General features: G+C 44.7%; 2 protein-coding genes across 7 annotated transcripts in view; one reads left to right on the top strand and one right to left on the bottom strand.

Moving 5' to 3' along the window:
• The window catches only part of CP (ceruloplasmin), a 569984-nt gene that overhangs the window by 33436 nt on the left and 509493 nt on the right, over positions 1–27055 (top strand). Inside the window, exons 18-19 of one of the 5 annotated variants that reach the window (XM_028731262.2) lie at positions 919–1082; positions 2427–2697. In XM_028731262.2, the coding sequence (XP_028587095.2) occupies positions 919–1082; positions 2427–2472 (210 nt within the window). In that variant the 3' untranslated portion in view covers positions 2473–2697. Of the gene's footprint in view, positions 1–918; positions 1083–1601; positions 1990–2426; positions 2698–27055 lie in introns of those variants that run through there. The other 4 variants (XM_028731261.2, XM_028731260.2, XM_028731263.2 and 1 more) reach the window with 4 other exon arrangements.
• Positions 2883–26218, bottom strand: HPS3 (HPS3 biogenesis of lysosomal organelles complex 2 subunit 1). Of its 2 annotated transcripts, XM_028731266.2 has the most exons (17): positions 25926–26216; positions 24640–25134; positions 23653–23827; positions 22111–22199; positions 19988–20180; positions 19308–19389; positions 17899–18053; positions 16645–16753; positions 16330–16511; positions 13724–13904; positions 12068–12298; positions 9757–9942; positions 8306–8494; positions 7352–7459; positions 6131–6337; positions 3451–3541; positions 2883–3191 (listed from the first exon to the last, which is right to left on the bottom strand). In XM_028731266.2, the coding sequence occupies exons 1-17, from the start codon at positions 26146–26148 to the stop codon at positions 3064–3066; spliced, it is 3024 nt and encodes a 1007-aa protein (XP_028587099.2). In that variant the 5' UTR covers positions 26149–26216; the 3' UTR covers positions 2883–3063. The 2 variants fall into 2 exon arrangements, with proteins under 2 accessions (XP_028587099.2, XP_077786014.1); XM_077929888.1 differs by lacking the exons at positions 2883–3191; positions 3451–3541; positions 6131–6337 and adding an exon at positions 6366–6750 and having other exon boundaries at positions 25926–26218.

A 27055-nucleotide genomic window follows, 5' to 3' on the forward strand; every position in this document is an offset into this window, starting at 1 on the left:
TCGTAGAAAAGCCTGCAGGAGCCACACAGCCTTTAAAGAGGGCGCCGCTCTTGGGGGCTTTTCCCCCAGGAGGGAGAAGGGACTGCTACAGCCAGTCAGTCCCTTCTCCCTCCTGGAGAAAAGCCCGCAAGAGCGCACGAAGCTTGCGTGCGGCTCTTGAGGGCTTTTCCCGCCTGCCTCCCCCCTGCATTCGCTCCATAGGACGCACACACATTTTCCCTTGCTTTTTAGGAGGGAAAAAGTGCGTCCTATGGTGCGAAAAATACGGTATTTCTAATACATAAAATGAAGGATGGGCAAATCTGATTGGTTTTTTTGTTTCTCTCCGTTTCCATTGTTAAGTTTAGTTCTTCACATTTAGAAATCAGTATGTTGAAATGGCTGGGGTAATCCAATCAGATGGTTGGGGTATAAATAGTAAAATTATAATAATTATTATTCTCATGAAAATTTGTATTTAGTGTAAATTTCTCCTTTTTGTATGCAATGTTGCCTAATATACACATTTTTATAAAGCAATTTTCCATAATATAATGCATTTTTGCTTGTTATTTTCACCAGTATATGCATTTTAATGCACACTTTACCCTAAATATACACATATTTGTACACATTACTTGGGTAAAGAACTGCATTGCAAAATTCAGAGAAGTGCAAATTTCAAAGAGTTATAAACTGAAACCAATTTCTCCCTCATGCAATAAAGGGGAAGTAGGCATAGATGGCTCTTACTTATTTTTTAAAAAATTAAGTTGCCTGCATTTTTCTTCCAATTGTATAAGTTTCCAGTACAAATACATTCCAAGTTCTGCCACAATATTCTTAACTCATTCTATGTCTTCCAATTAATTACTTCAAAGACGCTGCAAAAATGTTTACTGATGTAAAGTGGTTGTTTTTTTGTGCTTGCCCTAAAAGAACACCAGAACCTACCGGGCCGATGTCTTTGATCTGTTTCCTGGGACTTTTCAAACTGTTGAAATGAGGCCCAAGTATCCTGGGACTTGGTTATTGCACTGTCATGTGACCGACCACATCCATGCTGGCATGGAGACCACCTACACTGTGCTCCCAGAACAAAGGTAAGCAGTCACCAATTGTGTTCGAGGAAATATGTTGCACTTGCAAGGCCTACCACTAACTGGGGAGATTTAAGAAATGGGAAGGAGGCTGAAAGGGTGTGCAAAATAGAATTTGGGAAGGGGCTCTTCTGAAGACCTCAGGGCAAAACAGAAGTTCACCTGACACCATCATAACCCGTCAAAACTTAGCCCGTGAAGGGTGGGGAAATGAAATCGTCAGCCTAGAAAGATTCCACATCCCTGAGCTACAGCAATCTTGTGCTGCTCCCCACATCAGAAGAGCTAACTGATGTTATCTGCTGCCAGCTGCACAATTGAGGCTAACTCAGTGGCAGCTGAGAACATTGGGTAAGAAAGGCAGGATAGATCATGATAGATGGAGCCAAGGATAACAATAGGCAAACTAATAATATCAACCTACAGCAGACGAAGCTTAAGATCTGCTCCCTGCCCATTAACAGTGACCACATATACCCAACTGTTGCATTCTTCAAGTGGCCTTACGTCCTCTCTTTTCAGAAATAAGTCCAGCAGCAGGGATCCCACCCTCTACCTCACCTCCATGATTCTGTTGTTTTGTGTAGCATTTCTATGATTCCACCAAGTGCTGCTGCTTCCACCCGCCACTCAAGTTCCTACCCCTGGACTTTTAACATCCCCTGAGCCTATTTTTCTATTGCTTATTTCCACACCAAGAAGGGATTCACCTGCTAATCTCTTCCACTGTGCTACATTTATTGTTGTTGTTTAGTCGTGTCTGACTCTTCATGACCCCATGGACCAGAGCACACCAGGCACGCCTGTCTTCCACTGCCTCCCGCTATAAATGAAACCGTGGTGGGGGGAACTGCCAGCAACAACATTTAAGCAACGCACACGCTAAATAAAAGACAGCCCATCTACTCAAGACTGTTTCGGTTCTTCTTTCTATGAATAGTGTGTGTTGCCAGCCTTAGCAGGGTGGGGTGGGGTGGGGTGGACAACATCCAAGCTATATTCACTCTGTCATTTTGAATCTCACTTTTGTTGACGTGTACATCTCACTCACCCAGCTGTTATTACACAGCATGCATTTCAAGTGCAAGTAGATAAATAGGTACCACTCCGGCGGGAAGGTAAACGGTGTTTCCGTGCGCTGCTCTGGTTCGCCAGAAGTGGCTCCCTCGGCCAGTAAAGCGAGCTGAGCGCCACAACCCCAGAGTCGTCCATGACTGGACCTAATGGTCAGGGGTCCCTTTACACATTTATAAATATTAGTATTTTTTGGTACTTCCAGACAGTTGTAAAGAGAGAACAGGGAGAAACTCAAGGCAGATGAAATAGCATGTGTTATTGTTTGTGCAGAAAATCCGTGATAGGACCAGCTTATAAGAACAGCCCCAGCATCTGATTTCAGTGAAGTCCCGTTACAGAAGCTGCTTGAACAAACAGGCTACTACAGATCCAAAAGGAAATCCAAGAACTTGCTGTCACTTGTATTCATGGCTTTTGGTGCAGAGAATTTTTTTATTATTATTATTCACATGAGATTTTCAACTGTTTGGTTTGCTGGACACCCCATCTGACACAGGTGATTATAAGGAGAAGAATAAAACTGAATTATATTCACAGTAAAGCTATCCTTGGAATGTACTGACATTTAGCCCAACTTTCTCCACATAGTATATGTCTAGCTCACTTACAACACCAGTGTCTAGCATCGTAAAACTATCACAAGAAAGGGGAGTGAGATGGTTAGGATAGGATTTCAGGCCACAGCTGAAATAGGCAAAGTCTTAAAAATTACACACACAAACTTACTTTAATGTGCCCATATTTATATTTTAATGTGTCAACCAATCTTCTCACGCACACAAGGAAATGCTAAAGACCACCATATCTACAGTGTTGAATTTATAGTTGCAGAGCGAGCTTTTGTCCATTTGAGTACTTTCTCTTACAAAACGTTTCTCAGAGATCATGCAGCCCTTCGTTCTTGTGCTTAGGTCACTAGTTTCCTTCTGCTGCACTGAAGCAGATGTGGCAGGAAGAATGCTGCGTTCCCATCCTCTGGTAAAACATTAAGGAAGTCCCTCAATTCCAGTTCCATGGCAATGACAGATAACGTTTCTGGGCAGGGAAGATACACCATGTTTAAACAAGATTCTCTTTAGCCATCAATTCTTACTTTGCTTAATTACGTTTAGCCTTGAATTGTGATTTGTGCAGAAATGAGCTCACTTAGCATCTGCTCTGAATCCAGTCCTTTAATATAGTCATTAAAAGCACCGCCCCCATAGCAGCCATCTATACATCTAAAAGTTTTTAAAAAACCCACATTGCAAAGACTCTGCACATCCACAAACTGACAAGAAGCACATTTCTTTACCTGTTAGGGATGACAGGAGTACGGAATAGTTGTCTCCAGGATCTCTGATTCGTTTACAGAGCTCAGGAAGGAGTTTGTTCCACCACAGAGCCTAAGCCAGCCGCAAGACCCAAGGAGAGAGGGGAAAAATATCAAGAGTGCTATGATGTTCCTAATGGAATACAACCTCTTTGTTTCTTAACACACACACACACACACACACACACACACACACACACACACACACACTTTCTGTCTTAAAGGAGCACCTTTAAATACAATATATATTTATATTTGTCACTCATATATCTGTGAAGTATAGCTTGTCAGGGTTCTTCTTAAACTTAGCAACAAACAAGAGCGATAGCTCCCTCTCGTGATACTAAGAATTCAGGGCAAAGTACAAGCCGAGATGAAAGAACTGACAAAATGCCTAACAGCGCCAAGGAAAGCTGCATTCTGTGACCTGCAGAAATCATGCAAAATTATATATACTTTATACAATGCGTTCCCTTCCACTGTTACAGGGGAAAGAAAGAAGGACATTGAAAATGCTGCCCCACTCCTAAGTGTCAGATTTAAGCAAGCATTGCCTATAACTTTCAAATTATATCTGAAGCTTTTCTTTGCAGACTAGAAGCTTTTTCTCATTCTCTCTCTCTGTCTCTCTCTCTCTCACACACAATTTAGCACCCCAACACAATCTTGACTTCCGCAATATTACATCGGTGTAACTTACATAACAGCTGTATTTGCAAGTAACACCAAACCACGGTTTAGCACAATGCAAACAAGTCCACGTGTTGGACTTGCTCTCCAGGAGGACTTCTACCAAGTTTGGTCTTGCATTTTAGGAATCTCAGTTTAGAAGATTGTACACATTAGGATCATGAATTGCAGCAACGGTTATACAACCGAGCTTCACAACCCATGGTGTGAGCTGGCTTATTATGAGACTGGCCAGAGTTTTATAACTACGCTCCCTTGCTTGAATGCAAATGCTAACCCAAGATTTAATAAAAGAGAAACTAGGCTTTGTAAAAGTCCTCATGCAAGCCATGTATCCGTGATAAGATAAGATAAACTTTATTCACATTAGCCAATGGCCATAGCAACATAAAACAAGCAATATATACAAATAAAATATATACAAATAAAAAAGACAGCAATGGGTAAAAAGGGCAATCAAATGACCAAGATTATCGTTCAGATAGTGGCCCTTAATCTCACTGCACCCTCAATAAACCTAGCAACCTTTGCTGTTGTCTGATCATTTTGATCTGATAAAAGAAAGAACAATGTGGCCTCAGATGGGCGGCCTGGGATGGTAAGTAAGAGTGAGGTAATGATCTCATTCCTCAGATCTTTATTAAGGGGACAAGACAGGAGAACATGAGCCACTGTTTCCAGATTACCATCTCCACAGGGGACCATGTATACATGTATGTATGTATGTATGTATGTATGTATGTATGTATATATATGTGTGTGTGTTCAATAGGTAAGGTAAAGGTACCCCTGCCTGTACGGGCCAGTCGTCCGACTCTAGGGTTGCGTGCTCATCTCGCTCTAGAGGCCGTGAGCCGGCGCCGTCCGAAGACACTTCCGGGTCACGTGGCCAGCGTGATGAAGCTGCAGCTGGCGAGCCAGCACCAGCGCAGCACACGGAAACGCCGTTTACCTTCCCGCTATAAAGCGGTCCCTATTTATCTACTTGCACTTAAGAGTGCTTTCGAACTGCTAGGTGGGCAGGAGCTGTGACCGAACGACGGGAGCTCACCCCGCTGCGGGGATTCAAACCGCCGACCATACAATCAGTAAGTCCTAGGCACTGAGGTTTTACCCACAGCGCCACCCGCGTCCCTAATGTGTGTTCAATACACAAGCCCAAAGCTTTGCTTAGACCTGCTGAATGCTGGCAACGCAGCGTTTAACCATGCTTTATATTTGTGCACTAATGGGGTCACTATATGGTGGATGGAGCAATGCTCATCAATAACAATGTACACGCCATCAGAACGTACATGACATTTCAGGACAGCAGAAGCTTTGTAACACCAAGTGTGATGGTGAAAAGGCAGCTGAGGAAACCATAGCAGGAAAGCAACAAACAACCTTCAAGGTGTGTCTTCTCGAAAGAATACCAATTTTCTATATCCAGCAGAATAAAGCAAGCCTTGTGAGCATTTCACACAAGCACTTCACAAGCATTTCACACAAGAGCCAGTGTGGTGTAGTGGTTAAGAGCGGTAGACTCGTAATCTGGTGAACCGGGTTCGCGTCCCCGCTCCTCCACATGCAGCTGCTGGAGGACCTTGGGCTAGTCACACTTTCCCGAAGTCTCTCAGCCCCACTCACCTCACAGAGTGTTTGTTGTGGGGGAGGAAGGGAAAGGAGAATGTTAGCTGCTTTGAGACTCCTTCAGGTAGCGATAAAGCGGGATATCAAATCCAAACTCCTCCACTGAAGTACATTTCAACTGTGAGCGTTTTTTAAAAAAATGCCTGAGCAAAGTATTGAATAATTGCGCTATGTTAATTCTGTTTAACAAATGCATGGAAAGCTGATCAACCTAAGGAAAGGTTAGCAGTACAAATACTTGTATGATTTTCTAGCAGTGCTTTTTTTGTTCATGGGTTTAAAGGAGAAAAAACAAACAAACAGAGCTAAAGACTGAATGAAGGTAATAAATAAAGCTCACCCGACATTCATGCTTCAATTCATGCTGGGCGTACGGTATGACGGCTTGAGGGCACCTTTCCAGAAGTTTGTCAATGGATCTCTCATACTGCCCTAACCGAGTATCGCAAAGAATGTGGATGCTCAAGCCAGGAAGAGTCTCTTCTGGAAGGGCCTCCAACAGTGGCAGAATGGAAGGTATATTGAAGTATGGACTACATAAGAGAGACTGAAGGGGGGGGAAGAAACATTAGAATTTAAGACACAATGAAAAAACCAAGCCATACCAATGTAGGCATGGACTGGAAGACACCAACCATTTTTTAAATAATAAAAAAACCTCTCAACCCCAATGTTTTCATCATTAAGAACAGCTTGGCAGACCGGGTGAGCCAGGGAAAACGGAAGCAAATGCAATTTTTAATTGCCTTGTTTAGATTAAGACCCATGTCTGCTATCCTCACTTGTATGCCCATTACTTCTTTTGGGGTCATTCTTGCTTTGAACGATGCCTTTGCTGCGTATTGGGATATTTATGGCCTGACCTGAGGCATGCATTCAAGGCATTCAGTCTAATTGTAGGCAGTGGGTCTTCTCTTCAGCCCCAGTGTCTTCAAGGCTGAAGAAATGGTTCAGAAAAGCCTAGGACGGGAATGGGGAACCTGTGACTTTCCGGATATGGTTTGACTGTAAGTCCCATCACTCCTGACCAATTGCCATGCTGGCTGGAGCTGACGGGAGTTGGAAACTGGCCGCATATTGATCACCACAGCTTCTCCATCTTTTAAGCTAGCTAAAGCCTTGTGTACTGCATCTCTTTAAAATAAACCATGTTCCTGCACACACCTTAAAGGAGATCAAACACAGGTGTTTTTTAATCTACAGAGGCTGGGGCCCAGGGTTGCCTTCCAGATGTTTTGAACTACAACTCACACGGCTCCTGATCTTTGGTCATGTTGGCTGAGGGTGATGAGAATGGCAGCCCACAACATCTGGAGAGCATCAGGCAGGGGTGAAACTAGGCTTTATTTCACCCAGGTCAAAGACCCAGTTTAGCACACACTCCATGTGCATTTGTGCAAGCACGCACACATGCACTGAGAGTCCCAATGGCGCCCCTTTGGAGGCTTCACCTGGGGCAATAAAACCCATCTAGCCCCCGCATAGCTACAGCTCTGCACCATGTTATTTACCCCGGGGCTAAAGGAAAGAATAGATGCAGGAGAGGGAAAACATTTTATACCTGTAATTTTGAAAGGTCGTCAGAAGCATTCTGGTCAGAAGGAGGAATTAATGACATCATGAACGTAACCCAAGGAAAAATAAGTCCATAATGACCACAGGAATTTATCTGAACAAGTGCAAAAATAAATAAGAAAAAGCCATTAGCATTTTAAGCATTTTAATGTCTAATTTCCAAGTCCTCATTTAAGATCCCCTCATTTAAGGGGGTCAAAACAAAAGCACACTCCCAGTTCATTTCTAGACTAAATTTCGGTTGTAAGTCATTTGTTTTGGAATATATAGTACTCCTGAAAGAATTATTTCCCCCCGATATTATAAGAGTCTCCATTTCATCTAGAACCAAACTGATGCAGTTCCATTCAAACCTGTTTGTACACATACATACTGTCAGGCTTCAGGGAACTGGCTTCCTCCCCCATGGCTGTAAATGAGCAGATCAAACAAAAGGGAATTCTTACCAGTTAGTTTCTCTAATAAACACAGCGAAGAACAAAAGAAAACATCTTCCCAGAATGGCGGTGATCCCAATTAAGGGTCACTCCCTCTTCCGTCCCTATTTAATCTACGTCACTCCAACATCTTGTAATCTGAGCTTCTGCACTTTCTTTTCTGACACTTTCTGAGCTCTCCATGACTTTGGGGAAGGGTGTGTGTGTAGATACTATCCAGAGACTGTGAATCTGTTAACTCTCTCTCTTCTAGTGTTTCTTCTGCTAGCTGTTCCCCATCCAGTATTTCCCAGCTTCTGCTTTCTGAGCTACTCCCCTCTGCAAACCACTGTTCCAAATCTATACTGTCCTCCTGCTCCTGGGAAGATTCAGGATCTGGATCAGGAGGTGGGAGTGGCTCCTGCCATTCTTCCTCGGTGCAGCCCTCCTCAGCACGGACACACACACACACACACACACACACACACACACACACAAAAGAGTAGGATACAAACTCTGTTTACCAGGTCTTCAGTGGTTTTCAGTGGCTTAGTATTGGGCAACTGCTTCCTGGAGAGCCGCCAAATATACTGCTCAGCAAGTTTGAAATGCAACTCTTGTACCACTTCTTTCTGACTGCATGCAACAAGAAGGGCTTCCCAGAAGTCCACTAAGAGCTGGGGGATGGCATCTTCCTCCTCAGCACTCAGCATCTGTTCTTCCAAAATATTAAGGGAAAGAGCCACTCACACACAAACACAAAATGTAGCCGATTTGTTGTAGAGCCAACTGAGGATTCCCAGGTAAGATTCTCCCCCTATTGTGTGGGCAGGGTGGTCCCTCCCCCTACCTTGGCCTGATCACCTTGGCAACGCCTCCCCAGGCGGGATTGGGCAACTGGCTGAGGTAGGCGGAAACCTCCAGGTATCCCACCTGGGGAAGGTGAAGCCAAGCCTGTACTAATGGTGCCGCATAGGGTCCAGGGGGCTGCGCACGACTACGCAAAGGGCACCCCCCATTTAATGTGGGGAGCAGTCATTTAAGCAAATATCCATTAAGCAAGGAGGGATAATCAGAAACGATAAGCAGGGGAGACATCTCCAGATGCATCAGTATACAATATGTGGGTGCAATGCAAAAAAATGATGTACCCAAGAGAATCACCCCCATCGTTCAGCCCGGACACTGAGGTCCAGCTCCGAGGGCCTTCCGGCTGTTCCCTCCCTGCGAGAAGTGAGGTTACAGGGAACCAGGCATAGGGCCTTCTCGGCAGTGGCGCCCACCCTGTGGAACACCCCCCCAGGCCCCCATATGTCAAGGCAATAAGCAACTATCTTACTTTTAAAAGACATCTGAAGGCGGCCCTGTTTAGGGAAGTTTTTTAATGTTTGTGCTGTGTTGTGTTTTTAATATTCGGTTGGAAGCCACCCAGAGTGGCTGGGGAAACCCAGCCAGATCGGCGGGGTATAAATAATAATTTATTTATTAATTTTTATTATTATTATCATCATCAACAACAACAGCTGCTTTGGTTATGCCCCATAGCCAACAAAGAGGAAGGGAGCTGTTGAATTTACTATACAGTGGTACCTAGGGTTACATACGCTTCAGGTTACAGACTCCGCTAACTCAGAAATATTACCTCAGGTTAAGAACTTTGCTTCAGGATGAGAACAGAAATCGTACGGTGGCGGTGCGGTGGCAGCAGGAGGCCCCATTAGCCAAAGTGGTGCTTCAGTTTAAGAACAGTTTCAGGTTAAGAACGGACCTCCGGAACGAATTAAGTACTTAACCCGAGGTACCACTGTACTCTCCTCTTGCTGTTTATGGAGCTGTATGAGAAGTCTGACTCCAACTTTCTTCCCCCAGATGGGAACTGAACTTTCAGTTTGTCCTTCCTTTGTTTAATGATGGGACACAGACTGCTCCGGAAGTTCCAAATAAACGAACTATTAATAAAAGCTAAATGTCAAACCTTGATGTATGCGTCTGCTTCCTCCAGCTCAATTTTGCTATTCTCGTGTAAAGCCAACACTGAAGCCACAAGGAATCCGGGCCTCGTCTCCCTAAGATAAACCGCAAGCTCAGTCGGGACAACTTGCCCTTTAATTAACTGTCTCAGGAGTCTCGGCTCCACAATAAAACCACACACCAGCATCATCTGCAGACCAAAAAATAGAAAAAGGTGAGAGAAGATTTAGATGTTGGCATTCCTCCCCACTCTACTCTGAAAGAGGGCTGATTCAGTTTCACTTTTTGAGCTCTGGTACAAACACAGCCCAAGGCAAAGGTGAACATTTAAATCCTACCCATCTCTACAGACCAGGGCAGAGATAATGTTCTTGATGGCTTACTCATAGGAGGAATCAACAGGACTGCATGTTCCCTTGTCCTCCCCGCCCTCCACCTACAGAGCACAAGTTGTCTAACTGTGGTTAACTGTTGCATTGGCAGCAATATTAAGAACACGTACAGCCAATTAGGCTCTCACTCGAGCCAGGAAATAAAAGCTGGTTTCTCCCACTTACAGCTTGGTGCAAATATAACGGTTAACTAATAATCCCCAGTGGGAAACAGTTCCCATTTCAGAGGAGGAATGTGAGGAAGATCCCAGGGCCAGTTCCTTGTGGTTTAGCAGGAAGCCTATTACCTGTAACTTTCAGCTAACTCTGGAAATAGGTGCACTATTCTCCTAAAACATGGGTCAGCTAACTTTTTCAGCAGGGGGCCGGTCCACTATCCCTCAGACCTTGCGTGGGGCCGGACTATATTTTTGGGGGGAAATGAATGAATTTCTTTGCCCCACAAATCACCCAGAGATGCATTTTAAATAAAAGGACACATTCTACTCATGTAAAAACACGCTGATTCCCGGACCGTCTGCGAGCCGGATTTAGAAGGCGATTGGGCTGGATCTGGCCCCCCGGCTTTAGTTTGCCTACCCGTGTCCTAAAATGCCAGGAGTGGTCATGAGACAGGAAGAGAACCTTGAGCTCCACACACTAGAATCACGCCACAATAATGCACAGGAGAATTATATGCAAAGGGAAGGTGAAAACAGATCAGGATATGAGAGGTGTCAAGACAATATTATAGGAAATGGGATTACAAACATGTAACAATACTGAATTGTCTTCCTACACACTGACTTAATATGCAAGGAAACTGAGGGATTAAGGCAGTGTTTCTCAAACTTGGGTCCCCCCACTGTTGTTGGACTACAACTCCCATCATCCCTAGCTAGCAGGAACCAAAGTTTGAGGAACACTGGATTAAGGAGAAGGGGGAATGCATGCATATACCTGTGCAAGAGAAAGATGCTGTTGATCCACAATGACTATCTTCTACCAGATTGTCCATAAACACTAGGCCTATTTTCCCTGCCTCCACTAGTCTACTTTCTTTGCCACATTCCCTTCACTCTGTTCACATGTCCCAAAAGGACACATAGATGTGGAAAGGACCATAGAGCCATTGGCTCCAAATCCCTGCCATTCAAGCAAATGGAGAGCAGAAGTCAATGTTAACCACTTCCACCTTCCCAACTGCCACAAGCAAGAACACAGGAAGGTGCCTTATACTGCAGTCAGATCACTGGCCTATCCAGCCCAGAAATGTTTGCTCTGAAAGGAAGCAGATCCCAGGAACGGCTTTTCACTCTATCACCTACTAGCTCCACTTTAAAAACAAAACAAAATGAAGATGCTGGGAATTGAAGCTGGAACCCACTGTGTATAAAACCAGCTCTACTGCTGACTTTCTGTTCTCCCCCAAAGCAGGGAACAAGTCCACGCGTCCACATGGAAAAAAGCTTCAGATAACTACAACCAATGGTAGTTGCTCCTAGTCTGTAGCTAATGGGTTGCTGAGATATTGCAAACGTCACTGGCAACAGGTGGTGTTGCTGTTGCTTTTTAAAATATAGATTATTGGATTTTGCCAATAAAAGAGAAAATCTGAATTAAATTGGGTGGATGGGTAGAGATATAGGACTGCCATTTTGATGCCAATGACATGGACTGGATGCTGCAAAAAACCCTGAATGCACGAGAAGCAAGGCATTCACAACCCCGTGCCACCTGGAAGCATGTCGTATATCCCAGGCACGACCAACAGGTAGTTCATGATCACTGGCTCCCCCCAACTACTTTGGCTCCCATAGTATATCTGAAGGGGAAACAGAACTTTCGCAACAACCCTGGTTCTCTGCTCACTCCCATTGCACATAACGGTACGGAAGACAACAACCTTGACACAAATGTTGATACATAGCCAGCAGGGTGTACCTCCGCGTAGCTGTCCAGCTCACTTTTACATCCATCGGGGTCTCCCATTTTCAGAGCCATAGAAGCCTTGGTTAGCGTCACCACAACAGACGGCACAACCTCTTCTACTTTCTGCAGATATTCGATTGCTATCTCAGGAGACACTTTTCTCATGCAAGGGCTGCAGAGTACCTGGGGTATTTGGTTAGACTCGGCAGGGTGGAATATATGGAGTACTTTGGCTGCCAGGTCCTGGTAAAAGAAAGATACGTGTTTTTAAAAAGCAAACCAACAGCTGTGCTTTGTGTTTAATACAAGGCCTCTTTCTACCCATGAATGTTCTGTATAATTCGCCCAGAAATCATCAGGGGTGCTAGGGGAACAAGTACTAATTTATCTGTTTCAAGTGTTTGCTTGTTTTTAAATGCAGAGCAGCTGAAGCCATTATTTCGTTCCTGAGAAGGTTGCAGGTAATCTCAGGGTCACACACAAGCATCTTGGTTTGGGACATCCATTTCAAATCCACTTCCACTGTGTACTACCTGTGGCCCTCCACAAGTTGCTGTGTGCCCTCCAGCATGGTCGATGGTCAGGGGTGATGAAAGTTGCAGTCCAACAATATCTGGTGGACCACAGGTTTCTTATCCCTGATGTATATCCTAGGGAGTTATAGGTGTGTAGTATTCATTCATCCCCAGATCCCAATTAGCATAGCAACGTGCTAAAGTTTCACATAGTTATACGGCTTTTTCTAAGTGCTTCTTGAACTTTGCATAATTTCCTCAATAATGGTTAAAGCAGGACAGTACAGTCATACTTCGGAAGTTGAATGCCTTGCGAGTTGAACGCTTTGGCTCCCAAATGCCGCAAACCTGTAAGAGAGTGTTCCGGTTTGCAAACGTTCTTTGGAACCCGAATGTCTGATGCAGGTTCTGAGGCTTCCGATTGGCTGCAGGAACTTCCTGCAGCCAATCGGAAGCCATGCCTTTGTTTCTGAACGTTTTGGAAGTCGAATGGACTTCCGGAACAGATTCCATTCGACTTCTGAGTTACGACTGTATTATCATTCCATTTTATATAGAGGACCACTGAGGCTGGGAGGCTAGCCTAAGGCCTCTCAGTGCAAGGGAGAGAGATTTTGAGCAAAGAGCTTCCAACCTGCATTATACCACTTAACTTGGTACAAAAAACAAGTCACCTCTTTTTTCCAGAAAAGGAACTTCTTATTAAGAAGATACCCCACCAGTAACACCTTTCCCCAAATCGATCTAAATATCAACACAGTTTTTACATCTCATAAAAGAAAAGCGAGCAACAGTGAAGTATGAATTGTAGCTTTCTGAGATTCACAACAGCTCCTTTTACAAAGCCTGGCTCACATTATACTTTTGGATACTTTTCACTCTCATAAAAGGAAAGTTATTCACATGATAGTCATTTGACAAGCCAGCCAGAGGCTTATTGACTAAGCCAAGAGGAAATTTCATTAATGGAGCTGTTTGCTTTCTCCCCACTCAATGGTTATGAGCTGCTTTAAAGAAAAGTGGCATACAGATATTACATCAAAAGGTACATTCTGGAGGTTGGTCACATACGATCTGTCACAAATGAACACAGAATAATCCATCTTCTACAGAGAAAGAGAAACAGCAACAACAAAAGGAACCATAGTCTTACTTCACTCAGCTCCTCGTCTATGTCTTCACAAAGGGAATGATACAAGTAAAAAATAATCCCCTTTTCGTACTTATGCATTTTATCTTCAAACGTTGGGTCTACTCTCTTCAGAACATCCGTCACGGACAGACCAGACATCTTGTAGTAAGGCAGAGCAAGGTGGAAGTCTTTGGTGTTAAACCTGGAAGTACAGAAACTACTAAACCTACATGAAACTTCTAAACACGACAAACCTACATGAAGAGTCATATATCTTAACAGAAATGCTTCAGCACAGGGATGGAAAACCTGGCTCCCTTTGGGACTCTGCCTCACATGACAGGAGTTGTCATCCAGTAACATCCAGAGAGCAGAAGAGTCCCTCTCTTTGCATTAACAAGATACTTTCAATAAAAAGCTTTTCATATTAGGCCATGTCTCACTGTTATGCCAGGATTAAGGCTGTGTCTGCAACTTGTAAGGTTTATCCTCCCAATACTGACAGGCTGATATTAGCTCATCTTTTTCAATGAGTAGCAACCAAACCAAGATGACTTCTAAGCACAGCCTAATGGATGGGGAGGAAATAACCTGGATGGGGGAATACGTCATGGAATGTTCAAGAAAGAGTCACAAGGAAGGACCACTATCAAAGTGAGATCCAACTTTGTGCAAGCCAACCTGTTCCCACAATAGAGTATTGCTTCCGCATGTAGGACAAGATCCCTATGACAGAGGTGTAAGGGGCATTTGGCCCTCCAGATGTTGCTGAATGATGTTGCAAGGAGCAGTTCCAAAAATAAGTAACAGATAAAAGTTACAGGAACCTGTTGATGTATTTTGTGAACAAATAGAAACAAAACATTCTTCTTCTTCTGCGATCACTCGTAGCTGAGTAAGATTGTCTTCCATAAACACCGGTTTAACAGTGAGTCCGTAAGTGACTGTGGAGGCCAATTCTGGATCCACACGTCCTTCCACAGTGGGGACATTGGTTTCCGGGTGGGAGTTGATCAAGGTGTAGATCTGCCAAGTGTGTCTACCTCTTAGCACGTTTCTCCCTTGCGGCCTGAGCTTGAGCGTCTTCAAATCCCATGACACCTTTGGTAAATGCTGTTCTCCAACTGGAGCGCTCACAGGCTAGTGTTTCCCAGTTGTCAGTGTTTAGACTACATTTTTTATGATTTGCCTTGAGACAGTCTTTAAACCTCTTTTGTTGACCACCAGCATTACCTTTCCACTTTTAAGTTCGGAATAGAGTAGAGGAAGGAAGGAAGAAACAAAACATACCAAGGTAACTACAGTTGTACCTTGGTTGTCAGACACCTTGGTACTTGTATGTTTTGGCTTCTGAACGATCGAAACCTGGAAGTGAGTGTTCTGGTTTTCGAACTTTTATTGGAAGCCAAACATCCGATGCAGCTTTTGCAATTGTTTCTGGCATGCCTGAGCAATTGGAAGCCAATTGGAAGCTGCACCTTGGTTTCCAAATGTTTCAGAAGTCAAATGGACTTCCGGAATACATTCTGTTCGAAAACCAAGGCACGACTGTATATAATAACGGAGAAGTTTCACAATGTTGAAGACACTGGAATTATCCAAACAGTACACTACAGACCACAAAGCAGCTCTCCAATAAACGTGGAACAAGATTTGCAGGATTAAACCTTGTTTCACACTTCCTCAAGCAATGAAGAGCATGGATGGATGGCAGCTAAGGAATCTTCATTCCCTCAATTCTTTGGTGGATTCCCGCCCCCCTTTTCAGAATAGTGTCAATGCAGTAGACCCTGAAAAGCTGCTAATGATCCCATTCATCTGCAAGCAGCCAACAAAATTACAATAGTGCTACATTTTCATTCACTGGGAGTGAGTATGTAAAAGCTGCTTGTCAAAACAAAATTGCACTACAACTCCAATCAGTCCCAGCAAGCACGGCCAGTGATGATTGGAGTTGTAGTTCAGCAACATCTGGAAGGCCAAAGGTTCACACCTGCTTTTACAGAAGTGCAGGCAGCCGACAATGGAAGTGCTTCGATCTATAAAGGTAAAGGTACCCCTGCCCGTACGGGCCAGTCATGACCTACTCTGGGGTTGCGTGCTCATCTCGCTTAAGAGGCCGGGGGCCAGTGCTGTCCGAAGACACTTCCGGGGCACGTGGCCAGCGTGATGAAGCTGCTCTGGCGAGCCTGCACCAACGCAGCACACGGAAATGCCGTTTACCTTCCTGCTATAAAGCGTTACCTATTTATCTACTTGCACTTAAGGGTGCTTTTGAACTGCTAGGTGGGCAGGAGCTGGGATCGAACGATGGGAGCTCACCCCGCCGCGGGGATTCGAACCGCCAACCATACGATCGGCAAGTCCTAGGCGCTGAGGTTTTACCCACAGCACTACCCACGTCCCGCTTTGATCTATAGCCTATGTAAATTATGACTGGGCCAGAAAGCAGAGACTGCATGTCCATCATTGATGGAAGCAGGGAAAAAAGAGCAAGTTGTTGCTTCTCCATGCATACATCTTTGTTTTATATATGAAGGCTGAAAGAAGATTATATAAAGATGTTTAAACATCAGGAGTCATCCAAGTGTAAGTATTAATGGATACGACATCTAAGAAATCCAAACCTGCTGTAACAGTCTCCTAGGAGAGCACAGCTTTCCTGTAACGCTGCTAGGAGGTCTTCCTTCTCTGCCGATTCCTTCAGATCAGGGTCCATTAGTGCTGCTCTGACTAATAAGTGAGCCTCACTTAGAAGGTGGATGCAACTCTCCGTTCTTACATTTTCATAGGTCTTGCTGTACTCTACCTAGGGCAGAAACAGGGCACACCATAAGGGGGGGAGGAACGTTTGCAGACCTTATGTGAAGTTAGCAAATGCATTCAAGTTACAATATGCTATTTTCTATATATTAAAAAACCCCTAAAGCAGCGTATAGTACCATTTCTCTGTAAAGCAGCAGAGTTGAAGTTGTGTTCACGATGTATAAATTCCAGCCAGGTTCAGATTCTGGAGAAACCTTGGGTTTGATGCCATCTGACTTCCGGGAGCTGAAAGAAGTAGGACGTAGACTCAAGTTACAAGAAAGGCGATTCCTACTAAACATGAGGAAGAGCTTTCTGACAGTAAGAGGATATGGAGTGTCCTTCAATTGTGGTTTTGAAGGAGAGGTTGGACGGCCACCTGCCATGGATGCTTTAGTTGAGATTCCTCCATTGCAGAGGGCTGCACTAGATGACCCTCAAGGTCTCCTCCAACTCTGGATTCTATGTTCCTTTGTTTTTGCATTTATGTCCCACCTTTTCTTCCAAGGAGTTTAAGGTGGTATACATGGTTCTCACCCTCCTCGTTTAACACACCCAACAACCCTGTGAGGTAGGTTAGGCTGAGAGGCAGTAACTGGCCCAAGGTCACCCAGTAAGCTTCATGGCAAAGTAAGGGAGTTGAACTCTGGCAACCCCAGGCCCTAGTCCAACACTCTAAATCACTATACCACATTGGCTGTTAAAATACACGTGTACCCATAATTATGTCTTTTAGGTATTTCAGTTACAGTCATACCTCGGGTTGTGTGTTTTCAGGTTACGCTCCGTGGCGACCCGAAAGTAATGGAACGCGTTACTTCCGGGTTTCGCCACTCGCACATGCGCTCAAAATAACGTCACACGCATGCGCGGAAGCAAATCGTGACCCACGCACACGCAGACGTAGGTTGCGTTCGCTTCAGGATGCGAACGAGGCTCCGGAACGGATCCCGTTCACATCCAGAGGTACCACTGTATTTATGCTATCAAGAGCCTTCTTGAGACATTAAAACTAGTCTAAAATAAATTTCTTTTTTTTGAAGGGTGGGGCTGACAAGTGGGATAGCCCTGACTTCCTTGGAGTTGGAAGGTGACGAAGTCTGAAGGGGGAGCCTTTTGCATCTATGAAGCATCTCCATGCATTTTAGGATCCTGAGAAATCCTGGCTCTAAGATGCATGGAGGGCTTCTACAGATACAAAAGGTGACAAGAACAGCGAAAAGGGCGTCCCTGAAATCCACTTTCATACATGTTTATTTCATCCCAATTGTAACGCTTACAATGTTTACAATAGGGTAAAGTTGGGTGCATGTACCCCCATCACGTCTACTGATGCCACCAGACATGTCCCAAGCTAGCCTCTGTTCGAACATATGAACTACCGTACTTACAGGAGTCTCCTTGAAGGCTTTTTTCTCTCTGTAATGTCTTCGGTCTCTGCTTTTGTCAAAACTATGACGTGGTTCTTGAAGTGAGAAATAGCTTTCAGCCCTATAAACAGCTGCATCCTCAAGGCACAGACATCCAGGGACACAGGGGGGCAAGCCTGTGAAGAAATGGTTCTTTAGTTATCTTGAGCAAGCTTATTAAAGGTTCAAGTTTCTTACAGGGTCCAGAGTAGCATGCTGATCATTTCCAAGCTGACTGACATTAAAAAAAGGACATAAACCCCCTGTAAGGAAGATTCAGGGGTCTAAATAGGAAAATATTGCATGCTGTGTGAAGTTCTCAATCTACATGCGCACCTGCATTTTATGATCTTGAGCGTTCAGGCGGTGGCTCTGCTTTTTACATAGTTACAGTGTTATATAAGTCCCCCCCCCCTTTTGCTGACAGAGTTTGTATGGTTTTGTCATGGCCTTTGGCTAGTACAATAAAGCTTATTTTGATTTGATTTGACATAAGCCCCTTCATGGTTCAGTCACTGCGGTATGTGGACTGAAGGTCTACAGGTTTAACAGAGGTATGTAAGTTGCATATCTTTTACACATACTGAAACGTGGAATTGGCAACAGCTCAGGATGTCTCCATTCTCTTCAGTGGAAGAGAAAGGTTTCCATCTCCTCCTCTAGTCCCAACAGAGTGCTGAAGAAAACTAGGTAAAGCTTCTCTGTATGCTTACTGAAATCCGCCCAGCATAAATTTGAGACAGGTTTCCAATACCTGCTTTTCATTTGGTGACTCTTAAAGGGACCCCTAACCATTAGGTTGAGTCGTGCACTCATCTTGCTTTATGGGCCGAGGGAGCCGGCGTACAGCTTCCGGGTCATGCGGCCAGCATGACTAAGCCGCTTCCGGCGAACCAGAGCAGCGCACAGAAATGCCGTTTACCTTCCCGCCAGAGCGGTACCTATTTATCTACTTGCACTTTTGTGCTTTCGAACTGCTAGGTTGGCAGGAGCAGGGACTGAGCAACGGGAGCTCACCCCGTCGTGGGGATTCGAACCGCCGACCTTCTGATCAGCAAGTCCTAGGCTCTGTAGTTCAACCCACAGCGCCACCCACACCCCACTGTTACAATGCCTTCACACATGTTTATCTGGCTGTGGGTGATGGGAGTTGAGCCCAACAACACCTGAAAAGGTGCACAGGGTCCTCCAACCTAGGCTTAAGGCCTACAGGACAGTAATCCCCAACTCCTGCAAAATATCCCCTTGCCAAACTATCTGACCAGATGGAAGCAACAAGGACTAAACAAAAGGAAACTCAGGATGGTTGCAAGTCATTTGCCACTGCTTTGCAAAGATGCAGATGTGACCTGTGGGCATGAGGAGCCAATCTGAGGGTTGAATCCACTCACTTTTAGCGTTGTATCAATGTATGGATCTTCATCACGAGCTGCTGCTGCGCTGCATCTCACAGTAAAGCACTGCAGGTTGTTGCTAGGGAAGAAAAAGAAAGCCATTGGATAGATGGTTTTGCATCGCTCTGTGGTTATAAAGTACCCATGCCAATGCTGCAATATCTAGATGCTTACTGAACTTAAACCCATTGACTTCAACAGGTCTGTGATGGATACAACACCCATTATGCATTACAGCTCTGATCCTAAAAGCTCTGCTGCTTTTAGGGATATGTTTGAGAAGGCAAAGGAGTAAACAAATCTGAGTGGAGTTCCTATCCAAGCACCTTGTGTGCCTTCTTCCAGCAACTACTGCAGCCAAGCTGGTGCCAAATGTATTGCTCTCCTTTTCTTTGGACCACATCAGGAAGGCTAAGAGAGGGGCCTTGTGTCTGGCCAGCCCAGAACATTCTCACAAACACTGCCCAGGCTTGCGCCCCAGGGAGATCACTTTGGCGCTGATAACGCAGTGGTTTGGCTTCACCCTCAGATGCACACTGCATTGTTTCTCGAAACGGACAAATGCCAACTATGTGTTGTGCTATTATTGTATTTCAACTGATTTTTTTAAAAACTGCTTTGAGCACAATTTTATGCGTGGAAAATGCAGTATTTAAATTTAACAATGGCTATAATACCTTGTGATAACATGTAGGAATTGCGGGGTGAGTACCGCCTGTTGGGATCTCTCTGAATACTGGTAGGTGGAAATCAGTTCCACTAAGTTGCCCACTGTGTAGAGGTATCCAATGTGAGGCAGAGAAAAAAAGCAGAACAGACTCAGCAGTTCTCGCTTAGCTGGTTCAGCTCCGCCAGTTGTTGCAGAATTCTCTAGATGAAAGGAAGAAAGCAATTACTCCCCAGGCTCCCTTTCTTTAGGGAGGCATCAGCTCTCAGACATCCTGCAGAATGTTTTAGAAATATATTTAGCCGTGATTGAAGAGAGCAGCCCACGCTACATTCACTTGGGTCTCTGTTTTCGAGTTAGGAATTCTGAGATAAAACTCTTTCACTCTGTAGCCTATAAGCACTAGAGCAGGCACCCCCAAACTTGACCCTCCAGATGTTTTGGGACTACAATTCCCATCATCCCTGACCACTGGGTCCTGTTAGCTAGGGATGATGGGAGTTATAGTCCCAAAACATCTGGAGGGTCAAGTTTGGGGGTGCCTGAACTAGAGTATTATTCTGCAAGAGTGAAAGCAAACCAAAATGTAATAATAATGGGAACGTTTATTAACTCTTGATTTGATCAAGTAGTTCTCCAGGTTACTGACAAATTGTCAAAGGATAAAGAGAGGTACCCTAAGCCATTTTGGTTATGAGGCAGTGCTCTGTTGGAATGCTGGCATTCGTAGGAAATCATCACTTATACTTACTCCTTAGTATGAAGTGTGGTTTTTTTTATCCTTTTACTGTTGTAAACAGCTTTGGTAGGTTTGCTGACTTAGCGGTATATAAATTCTTCTATAAATAAATTTATAAACTTAATATTTGACTAAATTTTAGCCTACATTTAATGCACACTCTAGGGACTTGGGTGGCGCTGTGGGTTAAACCACAGAGCCTAGATTTTGCTGATCAGAAGGTTGGCGGTTCGAATCCCCATGACGGGGTGAGCTCCCGTTGCTCGGTCCCTGCTCCTGCCAACCTAGCAGTTCGAAAGCACCTCAAAGTGCAAGTAGATAAATAGGTACCACTCCGACGGGAAGGTAAACGGCGTTTCTGTGCGCTGCTCTGGTTCGCCAGAAGCGGCTTAGTCATGCTGGCCACATGACCCGGAAGCTGTACGCTGGCTCCCTTGGCCAATAAAGCAAGATGAGCACCACAACCCCAGAGTCGGCCACGACTGGACCTAATGGTCAGGGGTCCGTTTACCTTTACTAATGCACACTCTTCTTACAATGTAATTGCTTTCCTGCCTAACACCCATTCCAGCATCAATAGGATCCAACAATCCCCCCTCCTCCTGTCCCATTTTCATCATCCCCTGCTTTATACATCAGCAATATAGACTATGCTGACTTGTTCGATCATACAGTAGCACCACAAAAAAGCAAAGGAAAAAGAGACAGTGATAGATCTAAAGTCTACTCAGAGTATGATTAATGTTGTGCAGCACCGGCAGATTATAAAAAGTGTTAAAAGCCAAGAGAAAACTTTAAGATAATACCAGTATTTTATAAAGGAAATTCAATCCTTAATTCCATACAGAAGAAAGCTCTCTTTTACTTCTGACATTTAGGCATTCAAAGCTAAATTCAAAATAATGTACTTTTAAAGATTTGTGCCATTTAAAATTATATATAAACATCTAATCAGAGTCAGTTACTACTCTTGTGATTAAATTACTCCTAATGTTATTTAAAGACAATGTGATTTTTAGGAAGAGGATTTTTATGTCATAGAAGTTCTGTAAAACACTCTAGAGAGCTATGCTTTGAATGAATGTATTTAATTGAAATCCCCTTTATTTATTCCTTTAATTTCATTTATAAGTCACCTCCCATGAAAGAGCTCAAAGCAATTCTACAATAAAAATTGACAACATATATAAAAACAAATTTCACACCCAGATTCATAATCTCTAGCTTTCCCACATCTTGCATAATTAATAGGGTGGGGGTTTTTTGGAAGGGGGGCTGCTCCCCAGTGAACCATAATCCCCAGTTTTCATTTGCTCCCAATGCTTTACTTAGCCCTTTCCCCCAGAAAGATTGTGGTGGATGCCCACGAAGAAATGCAGATGTCATAAACCTACCTGGTACATACACAGGCAGCAGCTGGAGAGAGTGCAGCTTGGCATCATCGCCAGAGAAGGCAAAGGAGGATATGTCTAGAGCAAAACGTCTAAAAAGAAACATGGCGGGTGAAACAATTCCAAGCCAACATATAGGCATGAGCTGCTCACAAAACTTCTGGCAGAATGTTGTAAGGCAGAAACTTGCATCTCAGTGCATGGACAAGTACATAGAGGCGGAAACTTGCATCTCAGTGCATGGGCAAGTACATAGAAACCCCTGGGACCAAGGCAATAGGTTGCAATGACGACAATATGAATATCCAACAGCTAAAATGGTCTCCAACAGAGATACAACTGGCTTTTGTCCCATGACTGGACCCACTTACTAAGTGTGCATGATATGCACAACTCCTAGGGAGCCAAATGTGTTGGGCTACACAATCTCTATTGCCACATGCAGCTCCATCATGTAGAGCCCAGTTCATGTAAGGTTGTTTTGCTTGCCATGGTCCTGTCCCACTTTCTGAGCTTGAAGACAAGGGGAGTTGTTGTCCCCGAGCTTGCAAAGATGACAGCTATAGCTACATGGTTGGACCAAAACATTAAATATACAGTGGTACCTCTACTTATGAACACGATCCGTTTTGGGGTGCCGTTCGCACCCCGAAATGTCCATAAGTAGAGCACCGCTACTGCGCGTTCGCGATAGAGTGCTTCTGCGCATGTGTGAAGCATGCAGATCGCTTCTGCGCATGTGTGGCGAAACCCGGAAGTATACACTTCTGGATTTGCCGCGTTCACAACCTGAAAATCCACAACATGAAACGAACGCAACCAGAAGTATGACTGTATGGTTAAAGGCATCTAGGTTTAAATATGCCTCATGCTAAGCAAAAGAAATAGGAACGGGCTGTGTTTCAGTGAGAAAAGAGTTGTTCATTTCTTACCATATTAAGTCAAAATGTAATTGTTCAAACTGGCTCACTGGTCTCTGTTCTAACCTAGAGTGGAATAATGATCAATGATTTATTAGTTATATATGTATTATTGGATATGGATCCAATAGTGGGGCCAATAGTTAAGAAGGCAGTTTCTGCACATGCTGTAGAGGGAAGTGAGGGGCAGATGAGGCTTGTCAACCTGGGAATGTAGCCCATCTAGGAGAAGGAAAACTCTGATCCTAAATCTCCACTACCTTGGAGATATATTCTGGAGAAGAAAATGTTAAAGAGTACACTCTACACAAATCCAGAGTGGAGCCCTTAAGACAGCTTGTTATGCCTCTTTCTTGCATTTCCTGCAGCCAAACTGGTGCCAAATACACTGCTCTGCTTTCCTTTGGACCACATCAACGAGGCTGAGGGGGAGTCTTGTCTGGGCAGCAACACACTCTGCCCAGGCTTGGGCCCAGGGAGGTCACTTCGGTGCTGCTAACATAGCGGTTTGACTTCAGCCACAGAGGCCACACTCCATTGTCTCTCAAGACAGACAGATGCCAACAATAACAATATATATTTATGGCTTCGTTTAAAATAAACCTTTAATAAAATAATTGACTACCTGTACAGAACATATTGCAACTGGAAGTTTGACTCTTCGCCGACTAAGCCTGTTGACTCCAGAGTAACACATATTCCACACTGCCTGCTTTCTTCCCCAAAGAGCTCCACAGGCTGCTGACAGATAACAAAGTCATCTGTCTCAAACGGAGTTGAATCAGGTTCTTCTTTTACACCTTTAATAAATGGAGCAAAGAATCAGGTTTACAACCCAGGGGGGGAAATTGTTAGGAACTTATGACATGCTCAGTGTCCTAAGAATAAAAGCAGCCTTACTTAAACAACTGCTACTTACAGTATAACTAACAGTATGGAGAAAAGTCTTCATATTCATGAAAGCATTCAAATTAGGACTATACAACAAGTTCAGGAATTTGGAATTGCAAATCCTAGAAGGCATTTCTAACCATGGATGGCGAAAAAACGAACAACTGAGATGAATAGACATTCAAATTTTTGCAACCCACGTTCCTGCTCCTCCCAAAAGATTCAGCATGCCTGAAAAGAGACTGTAGCATTTTGATCTGTGCATAATAAACATATGCCAAGATGGAACTATTTCAAGTTAAGTGCAATTTTACTTTTTCTTTTGCATGACCTGATTGGTTTTTCTTTTGGTTTTTTTAAACACATACACAAACATTGGGCTGGATCGAGAGAACTAAAGTTTTGTTTGCAAAGACTTGATCCAGAGGATTTGTGATGTGCCATTACAGATAAATTCAATAGCAGCTTCCGTGCTCTCGATCCAACCTTAAAATATTAATTCAATTTCTTGTGTTGTCTAACTATCCACAGCTTGCAGTGCCTTTGAAAATAAATCTTTTCTCAACTATCATGATGGCTAGTTTTACACAGAAGGAAGCGTTTTATCAGCTTGTCCAGCCTCTGCTTCCATCCCAAAGACTTTTTTTAAAAACACCAACAAACATAAGTCAAGGACTACAAAGCCTTGCTCTGGAGATTTTAAGTGCCGTACTGTACCAACCTTTGTTGAACAACCTTTCAGACTCTACAGAGTCACAGGCCTGCTGTCTACTGCTGCCTGCTGCTTCCACACCAGCTTCCAGGTGAAGGATTAGGACCTCTAGTTCTGTTGTTATGGCTATATAGCCAGCACAAAACGCAACTTCTGAAGGAGTGATGTTATCAATGTGCAAAATTAACAAGCGTTCAAAGTCCAGCACAGTCACATTCTGACTCCTGACCAGGTGTTTCAGGGAGAACAAGATCAGTTTATTCTTACAGCCAACAAGCAGGTCTCCAGTTAAAGGACAACAGGAAAAGCACAATGGGGGGTCCGAAAGGGGCAATTCTACAATTGTAATTTGGTTCTTAGACGCTTCAGAATAGGATGCCTCCAGGTTATGGCCTATCATCCGCACACAGACGCGGGAGTTCCCAGTTGACATGCACCTCCAGTTTACATAAGCTCGCAGGAAGAGGCTCTCGTTTTTTTCCTCAACGGTGACCACGTAGTCTCCTGCAGAGGGAAAAATAGAAGCATTTTTGAAACACAGAATCAATATGTACACCATACATAAGCTGAGGAGTTACCAAGTGAAAAATAGCACTACAGTGGTACCTCGGGTTACATACGCTTCAGGTTACAGACTCTGCTAACCCAGAAATAGTACCTCAGGTTAAGAACTTTACTTCAGGATGAGAACAGAAATCGTGCTCCGGCGGCGCGGTGGCAGCAGGAGGCTCCATTAGCTAAAGTGGTGCTTCAGGTTAAGAACAGTTTCAGGTTAAGAACAGACCTCCGGAACAAATTAAGTACTTAACCCGAGGTACCACTGTATCACCTTTAAGAGCAACAGGCCACTTCATCTGATTTGTTGCCCTGAGTGGCAAATACACAAGAGATTGTAGACCATGCAAGTACTCCATAACGAATTTGTTCAGCCTTCAAAAGGTGCCAAAGGACTGTTGTTTATCTTGCTGGAGTGTACACCTCTGGAAATTTCCAAATGAAGTTACATTCGCATTATAAAATGTGTACACTTCTTGAATTAATCGGCAATGTCATCGGATGCTCACGCCACACAAGCAACTGCGCAGAATCCTATCTAGTCCACGAAGGTCACTGGGCGATCCTACCTCGCAGGATCGTTGCGAGCACAAACTGGCATGGGCTTAGGGCGGCGGGGGAAACGATCCTGCACGTGCAGCCTCGAGCTCTTCCGGAGAAAGAGGAAGAGGGGCTGACCTGCAACGAACGAAACAGATCCCGCCGTCTTCTCGGGGCGCTTTGCCCAGCTTGCCACTTACCCACTTCGCTGTACGCCATGCGCAGCACCCGCCCCAGGGTGCAGAAAGAGCCGAGGGGCTCGCAGAGCTCCGGCCGGCCGGCGGCGAACACCTCCACCTTGCAGGCGCCCGGCGCACAAGCCACCAGCAACGTGTCTCGGCCGCAGCAAAAGAGCGCCGGCTCCTGCTTGGCGGGCACCACTTGCTGCGAGCCGAAAGGGTGCAAATTGTACAGCTGCACCATGGCTCCCGATCGCCCAGGCCGCCTCTCCGCCTCCGGCCGCTGCTGTTGGCAGAACTGCAGCTTCCGCGGCAGGCACCGCCCCACGTCGGTCAGCTGGAAGGAGGCGTCAGCCGCGCCCCCGATCCTTGCTACGGCTTCCCACAAAGGCAGCATCGTAGCGCTGTGCAGCGGCCCTGGGCGGAGGCCCATTTATACCCGTGGTTAATGTCCGCGTACGCAGAAAGGTGCGGGGTCCCAAACCTGGGGAAAGCACTGGTTCTGGTGCCAAGCAGCGCAATCTTACACAAGCACCCTCGGAAGAAACCCCCCTTTTCTTCATCGAGACCCGTTGGCAGGTAAAATGTGCACAGGATCAGAGCCCCTAGGTGCACATAACTTGCAAGGTATACTTGCCTTTCAGCTCCGTCCGTTACTTATCTGGGATCGGGCTGCATTTGTGAATAGACGACTCTTAAGCAGCAGTTTGGGAAAGGCTTTGTACACGCAAGATAGAACTCGAGAGACACGCAGTACCAGCATGGTTTTATCCAAAAGAGGGTTAAAATTTGCCCGTGCGCCAGTCTTCTGCTGTGTTTACGGAGAAGTTAGTTACATCGAACCAATTGCAGTTTACAGTATTATTTAAATTTATATCTCAGATTTTAACACCTTTGGTCATGGGCATATCCCAAATTTATGCTGCGGGGGTGGGGTGGGGGCAGAACTGAGATCTGCGAAGGATTGGTCAGTTAGTTAAGGTTTTTTTTTATTTACTTGATTGGGGGGGCAGCTGTCCCCCATGCACTCCCCAGGCTACGCCCATGCCTTTGGTGCCTAAAACAGCTAACAACCAAGAAAGGAGATAAACTCAATTCCGGCCAGCTGCGTTGCACTGTTTGAGGTCAATGGGGCTTAGTCCCAGGTAAAT

The sequence above is a fragment of the Podarcis muralis genome, chromosome 6, assembly GCF_964188315.1.
Source record: "Podarcis muralis chromosome 6, rPodMur119.hap1.1, whole genome shotgun sequence".
NCBI classification, from domain to species: Eukaryota; Metazoa; Chordata; class Lepidosauria; order Squamata; family Lacertidae; genus Podarcis; species Podarcis muralis.

Bases quoted from the DNA above. Each gene is read 5' to 3' on its own strand.
- HPS3 (XM_028731266.2), bottom strand. From the start codon at position 26,148: ATGGTGCAGCTGTACAATTTGCACCCTTTCGGCTCGCAGCAAGTGGTG. The intron at 8,495-9,756 runs GTTTGACATTTA...TTGGAAGAACAG, and splicing joins AAGCAGACGCATACATCAAG to ATGCTGAGTGCTGAGGAGGA. The intron at 3,192-3,450 runs GTAAAGAAATGT...TTCCCTGCCCAG, and splicing joins ACTCCTGTCATCCCTAACAG to AAACGTTATCTGTCATTGCC.